Source organism: Canis lupus, chromosome 5, assembly GCF_048164855.1.
Source record: "Canis lupus baileyi chromosome 5, mCanLup2.hap1, whole genome shotgun sequence".
NCBI lineage: Eukaryota > Metazoa > Chordata > Mammalia > Carnivora > Canidae > Canis > Canis lupus.
The window spans coordinates 18,770,733-18,782,071 of NC_132842.1; the positions used below are offsets into that span (position 1 = coordinate 18,770,733).

Below are 11,339 nucleotides of genomic sequence, written 5' to 3' on the forward strand. Positions count from 1 at the left end.
GTTCTCCAATTTGGAAAACTTCCCAAAATTTAAAATAGAGATTTTCACATAGCACCACTACGAATTTGTTTTGTTTTGCCTGTGTGAAAAATTACCTTTCTGGTGTGATTTAAACTATCTCAGCAACCTCGAGGAGGAAAAAACAAAAGACAAAAACCTAAGAGTCGCTATTTTTTTTACTTGGAAATAAGCATCTCCATCTGTGACTTTTGTACCATGTGATCAATACAGAAGCTTGCCTGATGGTGGGAACCTTAGGAGATCCGAGATTAAATCCATTATGAGTATAAAATAAGGTAGGAGTCGAGGGACCTGGGCAGAATTCTCTTCATCTCTGGGGCTTCCACTTTATATATTTGTAAAATGGGCATGATATTCACTACCTGCCTCCCAAGAAAAGGAGTAAATGGAAATACAGGTATCTCCCGTTTTTCACAAGTTCGTGTTGCACTACTTTGCTTATGCGACAGACCTTAGAATCTGTTTTCACTAACTGAAAGAAACCCAAAGAGGTTTATTTTGCATCAGCTGGTATAGAGGCTGCACACACCCGGAACAGCAAGAGTGGCGGTGCCAAGCTCCTTCCTTGAGAACACTCAGCATCTCAGCATCAAGCCGCAGCAGCCTTGACCTGTGTCTGAGCATCTGCGCTGTATCTTGACTTATTTTATGCGTCCATCAGCAAAATGTGCCCTAAGGTATCAGAAAAGCCTAAGAGGTTTTTTGGGAATCTAGAACACTAAAAAAATTACTAAAAAAATTTCCCGTATACATTAATAGTGAGTGGGGGGGTTTTTTGTTTGTTTTTATTTTTTTATTTTTTATTTTTTTTGCTTCGCAGCAGTTCCGTTAAGAAAAGATTTCATAGGAACGCTCTATTTTCACATAGCAGGGAAAACCTGTACTGGTTTGTAGAAGCCGAGTGCACCCAGAAGGAGAGAACACTGCTCCAAGAGTTCTCACTGTGCCATCACTGCTGAAACCCGGTGACCTTCACCATTTCCCTGGTTAACAAATAGTGAATGGGGAAAAAAACGGTACTCAGCAAGTCAAAGAAAAGGTAAGGCCAATTCGAGGTGCAAATCAGTAATTGCCTGGCCTGTCTGCAAAGTACTACCACATGAGTACCAAGCAGGTGCATCCCCCAAACCTAAAACCCGGAGACTGTTTCTAGAGAAGCCTTTTTTTTAATTATTAGTTGAATGCTAATATTTTTAGAAATTAGAAGAAAAAAGATTCACGATTGTACTCCCCTCCATGACAGAGTGACAGAAACAAGGTTCCACCCCCACGGTCCCTCCACACCTGCGCAGGCATTCCTCATCCACATTCCTCCCCCTCACCCCAACGCTCGGTTCCCCGCTGGAGCCCAGACAAAGGTGACTCACGCTGCTAGGTCTACTTGTCACTGAAGGAAAAGTCCCCAAACTAGTTCACGTTAAAGACTGCTCCTTGGTTTTAAAAATAATAAATAGTAAGTACAGTGTGATGATGTGTAAATGGCACTGCAATGCGCCTGCCTCCGGAAACTATGTAACGATACCCAAGACACCTTTCTGGCTTTAGAAAGGAAAAAAAAAAAAAAGAAGAAGAAGAAGGGGCACTCAGCTTATCGCTACTTATCAGCAGGTCCTTTTCCCTCGCGAGCCCGACTGGCTCAACTCCGCAGTCGTGCTCCACCTGCACGTCCTCGCGCCCCCGGCTGGCCCAGCCGCCCGCCGCCCAGTCCCCCGCGGTCCCGCCCGCAGCGCCCCCACCCCTCCCCCCGGCCCCCCGCCCGGCCCCGCCCCCACCTCCCCGCAAGGTGTCGCCGCCGCCGCCGCCGCCGCCGACTCCCGGGCGGAAGCGTCTCGAGGCCGGCGGGAGGCTCCCGGGGACGGGGACGCGGCCCGGCCCTGAGGGAGCAGCCGGGGAAAAGCCCCCAGCGCCCGCGCCGCACCGGGGCCCCGACAGGCGCTGCAGCCCCGGCGCCCCGTTACCTGCTCCGGGCAGCCGTGGCCCGCGGGAGGCGCGACCGCTCCGGCCCCTGCGGCCCCGGCTCGGGAGGCGAAGAGGCAGCAACCGCAGCCGCGGCGGAGGACGATCGGCAGCCAGCGGGCTCGGCACCGCCTCGGCGGGCGCAGGACGCACGAGCCCGGCGGGAGCCCGGCCCCCACCTCCAGGGCCGGGAGTAACCGACTCGGCCCCCTCCCGCGGCGGGGCGGGGCCGCGGCCGGAGGGGCGGGGCGAGGAGGGGCCGCTCCGCCCGCGGGGCGGGAGCTCCGCGGACGCTTCGTAAAAGGCGCCTGCTGATAGGCTGCGATAGAGGGCAGCCTCGCCAGAGGAGCTCCCTCGTTGGTCGATAGGAGAAAACAAAGCAGGACTCCGATTGGTCGGAACGCTGTAGCTCCTCCCCCTCGCCCGTCAATCATCGGAAGCTCCGCCCCGCCGCTCTGCTCCCAGGTGGCTGAGGAACCGGCTGCTTTACAGACCTGCAGCCTCCCCGAAGCGCGGAGCCCCCGTACCTGGGTTTCTTTGCCAGATGGGAGCGATTCTTTCTCGTCTGAACGTGATGAATAACAGCTAGTCTTTAACATCGCTTAGCTTTAGAGAGGACTCCTGGGTATTTTTTAAATGCTGCATAAATTCAGAGGGAAATTGTCCTGCGCAGAGAAAAGGCATAAAATGTTTTCACTCTTGGCAAAATGATGCGTAACTTTTTTTTTTCTTTTTCTCGTTTTACTCTGTAGTCCATATGAGACATTCGTTACTTAGAATGCACCATGCTGTAAACAGATCTATGGGAAAACTCCCTGACAAGAAGAACTTAGAATCCAAACGACTAAATAAATAAAGCATTAACAAAAGCCAAAACCAAAAAGGGCAGCATACGGAAAGAAATTCAGGAGATACAAATTGGAAAACTCAGCTAATAATGCAGGAATTATACGAAAGGAATGTGACAGAATTTCAAGATGTGACTTAGACTTTGAAAGTTGAGATACGTAATCTGAACTCTCAGACCACGTAGGCAAGCCCTGTGTTATCCTAGCCAGTTTAGAAGGGAGTGAACCCTAACTCACCTGGGAACCACAGTCCCTTAACTCTGGCTGCCTTACTCTTCTATTTGCTCTTCTTGTCATTGCCATGAGATTCTGAAATAGGCTGTTAGAAATAAAGCACTTCACCCCCAACGACTTCATAAATTATATAGTAGCAGGAAAAAAAAAAGGAAATTGACAAAAATCAAACCTAAAGAATGAAAGGAAAGTTAAGATAAATATGACCTCGAAAAGAAGGATAAAAAACTCAATACAAAGAATAGAACAAATCCTCTTTTTTTCTTGAGAAGAAGGTAAAACTCTTTGGAGGACAGTAACTTTGTTACCTAACACATTTTTTATAGAATCCTTGTAATAGATGGAATTCTAAATGATAGTCTGAAAATATGTGTCCCAATATACTCTGAGCAAGCATCTTAGTGTTGAGATCTAATTATGTTTAAGTGTGTAAGGAAAAATAAAAAACTTAGCACTCTCTACTATGAACAAATTGGAAAGAAAACACTCCAAAAGTTTTTTTCACAATAATACCTGAAATTCCACCACTGACATTCTTTCTTTGGGATTAGATCATTTATAACAAAAATTTTTCTTGTATTCATTTACTCAACAAACATGTAATAACTTTAATCTTCAAATTCTAATTCCTTCAATGAACTGGGCATCCTACTAAGTATTGTCTTGAACAAGGCAGACTGGAAGCTATTTATCAGTAAAAGAAGGATAATGAACCAGTAAACAGATAAATTTACAGATAGGAATAAAGAAGAAGAAAGAAGAGTGACCTGAAGGATGAAACCAATTCTTGAATTTGAGAAAGGAGAGAGAACCATTCTAAGATCTGAGCTGCCACTTAAATCAGAAAACACCAGCTATGCAAAATTTGAGGGCAGTGGCATTGCTAGCAAACAGCGAGAGCCAAGACCCTGAAGGAGGAAGAAAAGTGATGCTGTTGGAACAGAGAGACCAGTGTGGCTAGACTGGCACAGACAGGGAGTGGTGGCAGGCAGGTGAAAGGAGGCAGGGCCCTGTAGGCAGTGGTGGGAAGTTTATAGTTTATGATATGATTCCTGACCAGGTAACACTAAGTTACTAATGTCAGGATAACATCATCCTTTTTTTTTCCTTTTTCAGAGTCGCCAAAGAAGTGGGCATTCGTTCACTGAGCCAGTCTCTCAGGCATAGATCTTAGAAGAACCGATACTTTTCCAGGATCTGCTAGATGTGGGGGTATAATAATGAGAATGACACAGACCCAGGTGGATCTACAGACTGTTACTGCACAGATGATGGGGAAACCAGGGTGCTATGGGAACACGATCTGGAAGCAGCCAAGGAAATCATTCTGAAGGAAAGGAGGGATCACTGAATCAGAATCAGTAGGAGTCGCCCCTGTGAAAGGCTACCAGGTTCCAGATCCAGGAGCAACAACAGAGGAACATGAGATCACAATCTGGAAGATGGAAATCTAACGCAAAGCCTTATAAACCCATTGCATTAAAAAAAAAAAAATCAACTTTCCCCACATCCAGTTAGAAACCGCATTCTGAAAGCATAAGAGCTGAGCAAAGTAGAAGACACAGACTGATGATTGTTTCACATCATCATTACCTTTGTTTCTTAAAACTCATTAAAAAGAGTGTACATTCCCTTTTAACTATGACATCCCATTTAGGACTGTAATGAGTTAACAGTTTTAATCCTATTTGGCCAGAATTAGGGCAGAGCTGAAGCCCTTGGAGTTAGAGATGTGTTCTACTAGTTCCAGCCTCTTCCCCTGCTTATAGGCATGGGTTTCTCCTTACTGATTGAGCTCACACCATTTGCTATAAGACACCTAGAAGAAGAAAGCCAGCCCTGCCGTGGAGGGGCAAGTAGGGGAAATGTGGAATGTGAAAGTATTTCTGTGTGTCCAGCTGGTGGATGAATCACAAGATGTAGCAACTGACTAAATTAAAAGTTAAATAAGAAATGTAACCACCGAAATGTATGACACATTGTCCCCAAGAAGGCTGGGAGTCAGGAAATGAGAGACAAGAGGAACTTGGCTACAGTTGCCACTGTCTTCAAACCTGCCTCTCTCTACTCTCCCAGCTCCTAAGTCCAGGAGACAAAGAGTAGAGCTACCCCAGTGCTCTCTGACCCCCGACTAAATCAACCACCTTGACCCAATCCCAATTCTGTGGAGAGAAAATACTAGTGGCCTAGGCCGGCCACTGTTCTATCCCACTGTCTGTGACAAGGGACGTGATGGGAGTCAGGAGGGTGGAGGGCACCCACCTGGCTCCCAGGGCCCATCTCTGTTCATGGGCAGAGATTTCCCAGAGAAAGGGCACCGGAGCAATTGCCAAAGAGGCATGCATCCTGCCCCACCACGTTTTCTGTAGTCCGTCAGTGGGGCTCCAAATTCTGTACAACCTTTGCCTGTCCTCTCACACAAAGATGGAGGCCCAGAGGCCAAGGCCAAAGTCTTCAATGATGACTGCCAGCTTTCTTGACCCTCTTTATTCCAGTTGGCTTCCAGACACTAAGTACCCTTGTCTCTTCCAGTTTCAAGCTGCCATTCCCATTTAAGTCTTCTACTAATTCCCTAATTTTCCTGTGTGATGCATCCCTATTGACATCAATGTCTTTAAAGAGCAAAAGCACTTGCCAAGTTGGTGAATATCCCTGAGCACTGTTCTCAGTGCAGCTGGGACCAGTATGTAGAAGAAAGCAGGATGGGCGAGGCAGATGCAAGCAGAAGGCAAACCTCTACCTCCCCCTGTTCCTTCCATACATATTCAGAAGAAAGTGCGGGTGTTCCCATAACTTTTCTGACGCCCTTTAGGTAATAAAAATCCTTTCATCAGGTAGGCCATAAAACACAGTTTGAATTCAGAAATTGTAATGTGAATGCCAATACACTTTGATCACTGCTTCAAGCTTCATTCAGAGCTGGGCTTTCCCTGAGGTCCCCCAGCTAGGGTCCCACACAGGCAGGCTGGGTCCTCCCAGCAAAGGGAGAGGGAACCTCCTCCAAATCCATAACATAGGGAGAAAAGAGAATTCAGAGGATACAAAATTCATGCTCAACTGTTCCTGCTGCAAGGAGATTGCTCCAGGCCTGGCCAAGAACAAAACAGAGCATTTGCTCTCTTGATGCTTTCTAACAATTTTAGAGACCTAATCTTGAAACATACAACTGTGCATCTCCTGTTCTGGTCAATGCAGTTTTCTATGCCACTTTATCCTCTTAGTTTCTGGTTCCCTGAAGGCTACTTTCGACAAATTCACCTGTGGATCACCTCTGCCTCTGTTCCTCTTGGGCAGGATTTACACATCTCCAGCACAACCCTCTCTCACCAAACAGCTCTCCCCAGGGTCCTCAAGAAACAATTGCACACGCTTTGCTCCCAGCAATACTGGAGTGCACCTGACTCTCAGAGCATGTGGGCCTTGAGTATTCTCTGTCCTCCTTCCCTGCTCTCTCGCTCTCTCTGAACTGCTGCCATAAACCAATACTTTCAACCTCTCAATTTTAGATCTCTCAGGCCAAAGTCAGATATACTCTAAAAACCAGAAAACAGGGATGCCTGGGTGGCTCAGTGGTTGAGTGTCTGCCTTCTGCTCAGCTTGTGATCCCAGGGTCCTGGGAGTGAGTCTCCCACTGGGCTTCCTGCAGGGAGCCTGCTCCTCTCTCTGCCTGTGTCTCTGCCTCTCTCTCTCTCCATGTCTCTCATGAATAAATAAATAAAACTTTACAAAATTAAAATAATAACCAGAGAACATATCACTTTGCCCTTGTGGTCCTGCTGATGACCCCAGGGAGGTCAGTGGGTAAGGCCTTCGACCAGAGGTTTGATGGAACACAGCACGGCTTTCTTTGAAGAAAACTTCCTCACAGATCCTTCCTAAACCCCTCTTCTGCTGCCCTTTTATGATCCTATTTTTAGTGAGGGATTTTTAAGAGTCAACAAGGAGCTAAGACATTTCCTTTGAGATCTGCCTCTGGCTCTGGCAGTGTTGGAATTTTACATCCGTTGTCTCCTGGCTGCCTCAATAAAACTTGACTTTTACATCTTGGCATACCAGTGTGAACCTGCAAAAACTGCTTTTGTTCACCAACACCTAGGACATAGGGCTAAGAAAACTTGTTCTCTAAAATCAGAGACCGTTGGAAATTCAGTTGAGTATCAAGGAGAATGGACCTCCTGCCACCGCCACCACCTGCCAGGATGATAGGAGCCTGTGGGTCACTTTGCTACGAAGAAGCAGCCTTGATTTCCAGCCCAGGTGCCAACCCTCTGTAAAGGATTCTCTTGAATCTAAGGAAAGAGGACTCCAAGTTTTGGCTTTCAGCACCGACCTGATGTTGGTAAAAATATTACCAAATATTTATAAAATATTACTTACAGCCTTGCTCTGCTCTGAGACCATCATATCACTCATTTAAATCTTACCTAAATTCCACCCTACCTGCACACCCTACAATGACCTTGACTCCTTTGTTTAGTGAGGGCCTCAGTGGGTCCATTGGATCCCTCTCCCTTGCTACAAGTTCATCAACCTCACTGAGTTAGACTTTGGCTTCGTCTCTGGCAGTGTGTGACTGTAATGATCAGTTCTTCCCAGATCAACTTACCAGCTCTCACTTTCCCAGGTTCTGTCTTCATGTCTGCATGTCTTTTTACTTTGTACCAGGTCACACAACCTCATCACCAGCAGTGAACTATCCCCAGAGTCATCCAGAACCTGCAGCTACAATTATGTTACACTAAAAAAAATATATACGGGGTGCCTGGGTACCTCAGTCAGTGAAGCATCTGACTTTTTTTTTTTGGATTTTATTTATTTACTCATGAGAGACATACAGAGAGAGGCAGAGACAGAGACAGAGGCAGAGGGAGAAGCAGGCTCCCTGCAGGGAGCCCGATGTGGGACTTGATCCCAGGACCCTGGGATCATAACCTGAGCCGAAGGCAGACGCTCAACCACTGAGTCACCCAGGTTCCCCTCACCTTTTTTTGTCTCCCTCTCTGATTTCATCTTCTTTTTTCCCTTTCGTCCCCGCCTCAGGTCATGACCTCAGTGTCCTGGGATTAAGCCCCACATCGGGCTCCTCATTCAGCAGGGAGTCTGCTTGAGGATTTCTCTCCCTCTCTCTCTCTCTGTGCCTCCCCTAACTCATGCATATGTTCTTTCTCAAATAAATCTTTATTAAAAACCCATAAACATATGTGTATGTGGGAATAATAACATCCATAGATGCTAGCAAAAGGAGATATTATTAAAGGATATTAAAAATACCTGAAGAGCCTTTCCAAATTACATGAGCCCTGAGAAACTAATACAATCCTTCCTGCTGTTCTCTCCCCCACACATACATAATTGACTAATTCATTACAGCAGTGAGCCTGTTAACGAGGGTAGAGCGCCTTCGGGTATGTTTATGGGAGAAAGTTAAAAAACTCTGCCTTCGTCCTCCCTAATCTGATAGGCCCTTAATCAAAATGCTAAGTCTATAAATTTGGGGCAATATTTTGTCTCTTAGCTAAAAATAACCAGCTTGATTGCTTATAAGTGAAAGGAAAGAAACTCGTCATCCCCATGATAAGAGGGGCATTGTCTGCTCATCCCCCAAGGTACCCCCAGTAGCATCACCGGGTCTGGCACATCATAAGCACCCACTGAACACTTGCTGCCCTAAGAAATTCGGAACTCATTTTAAAATGGGAGAGTTTTGATACACCCATTGTACCGAGGCAAGAAACATTCATCTAAACTATTAGCAGTGACTGTGCTCTATTCTATTCATATTTTTTTGGCAATGCTTCAAGATCAGTTTCTGATGCAATCAGCAGTTGGCTGCTCCCTCAAGGACTTCTGTGTATAAACTGAGAGCCTTTTAATAACTCTGAGGAGAAGGGGGTGAGGAGTGACAACAGGATCAGTATGTGGGCCACGGCATAGTATAATCCCACGTATTAGAGGAAAACAATCAAGGACCCCTGGAATGATGGCATTCTGATAATAGCTTATCATTAGGCTGATTATGAGACACGCTGGTGTGCTTGCCTTGGGAGACTCAGCCTGTTTGTGATCTATCCTCCGGTTGCTTAAACCTGATATGGCCTGTAACATATCTGATGCTCCAGTTGTAGATATAAGGAAAGATACAGCTATAGATAGGTAGACACGAATCACTTAAAGTTTCTCACACTGAACCAAGTAAACCTCCAACCTCCCATGTGTCCATGTCTGGAACACAGTCACTCTGAAGGAGTCAGAGTAGATGTAAAACATTCTTCGTATCTCTAACATTTGAAATTAGGATAAGAAAACGATTTTTTAAATTGCGTTTAGCATTTTAAAAAAAGATCAAAGATCTTTCTGCCATTGTTATACAAGGAGATCACAACTACCAAAAAAATCCATCTTGTCACTATGTAGCCACTTTCATTGTGCAAGAATAGACCCAAAGAACAAAAAATATCTTCACTCTGTAACACTTATGATCCAAGTAAGCATTTTGCATTTGGAAAGCAAGACATCCATACAAACTTTGAGAAAAAATACTCTTCTGCTGAAATGAGTTATTCACAACTTATATTTAATTAATCTCAGTCATCTCTGTACTTAGCTTGTTGAGCTCACAAGGGAACATCACAAGCAAAATTGCTCTCGTGCTACTTAGCTTCCCCAGAAACTACACCATCGTTCATTAATCAATGCTGACCTGGAAAGCAGAAGCTCCCTCCTCTCACCACTTAAAAACTGAGTAACTCTTCGTGTGCATAGAAGATTAAGAAACGGGATGCCTGTATGGCTCAGCATTTGAGCGTCTGCCTTTGGCTCGGGGTGTGATCCCAGGTCTGGGGATGGAGTCCCACCTCAGGCTTCCCGCATGGAGCCTGCTCCTCCCTCTGCTGGTCTCTCTCTCTCTCTCTCATAAATAAATAAATAAATAAATAAATAAATAAATAAATAAATAAATAAATTTTAAAAAAAGGATTAAAAAACATGAAAAAGAAAAGCAATTGTGAGATAAAAAGCCATACAAGCTGCAGCAGAAGAAAAAAAAATTGAGAATGTGTGAACACAGGGTGTTTCAGCGTTCAGGGCCATTGCCAACAAAGACAGGACTTAGGAAATCGGACTCTCTTGCTTCATTGCCTCTATTTTCTTAACTTTCCATGACTGTACCTTTATCAAAAAATTCCTCACTCCCTGGCATATGAGCAGAGAATAAAGGAACTCAACAAATAAGTCTCTGATTCATAGAAGTTTAAATTAAAAACTGAAGCCATGTAACCAAATTACAAGAGAAACATAATAATGATAAATTTAAGAGAGCAAGATATGTATAAGATAGCTGAAAAATTGACTAAAGAGGTTAATATCCTTACAGAGAAGACTGCTAAATGATATTCATAACTTAAAGTCTCTGTGAATAACTGAATAACTTTTTTAAATTTCTGTAAACAGCTTCTGTGCTATTAAGAATGGTGAGTTCCCATTAACAAATGGCACATATTTTCAATTCTACACTACAAGGTTTGTTCCAGGTGTAATCAATATTATTATGTGTTGAGGAGCACCTGGGTGGCTCAGTCAGTTAAAGTTTCTGACTCTTGATTTCAGCTCAGATCATGATCTCAGGGACATGACATCAAGCCCTGCATTGGTCTATCTGCACTGAGCATGGACCCTACTTAAGATTCTCCTTCTCTCTCTGTCCCCCTACTTTATTTTATAAAATAAATAAATAAATAAATCTTTTTTAAAAAAAAAGAATATTACTATGTGTTGATACTTCATCAAACTTAAGTCATTAGAGACTGTCATTCATTTAAGAAGTAATTACTGAGCACCTACTATGTGCCAGTTAGTGTGAATACTGGGTTACGGGGGAAAAAATAAAAAAAATATTTAAGGCAAAATTCAGAGTCTCTAGAAGATTACAGAATTCTGATTTGTGCGTTTGCAATCATTGCCAATGTGGGAATTTGCCTGAGCCCCTGTTCAACATTAGTGTAACATGAATTTTACAAACAGATGAACATGGACTCTGGCAAGGAACAAAAGAAAAGGCAAATTAGTGGATGAATGAGATTAATGGGACTATTTTAACTGGAGTACGATTGATGAAAGATATGGTGTTACAGAAGTTCCAGTTCCCAAATATTTCATTAAAGGCAGCAAGTTTAGAACAAAGTCTGGATGATTTTAAGAAAGTGAACAAATTGTTGAAGGGAACTCCAAAAGAGAGGAATATATAATAATATTAGAACTCTGAATGTCAATCCCAGCTGAGAC

General features: G+C 44.3%; 1 protein-coding gene across 1 annotated transcript in view; it reads right to left on the reverse strand.

The window, feature by feature from the left end:
- Nucleotides 1-2,576, reverse strand: part of LOC140633128 (MAGUK p55 subfamily member 7-like) — a 140,161-nt gene extending 137,585 nt beyond the window's left edge. The window contains exon 1 of the mRNA XM_072825151.1: nucleotides 1,980-2,576. Coding sequence (XP_072681252.1) covers nucleotides 1,980-2,576 — 597 coding nt within the window. The remainder of the gene's footprint in view (nucleotides 1-1,979) is intronic.
- Between the last annotated feature and the right edge of the window lie 8,763 nt (nucleotides 2,577-11,339).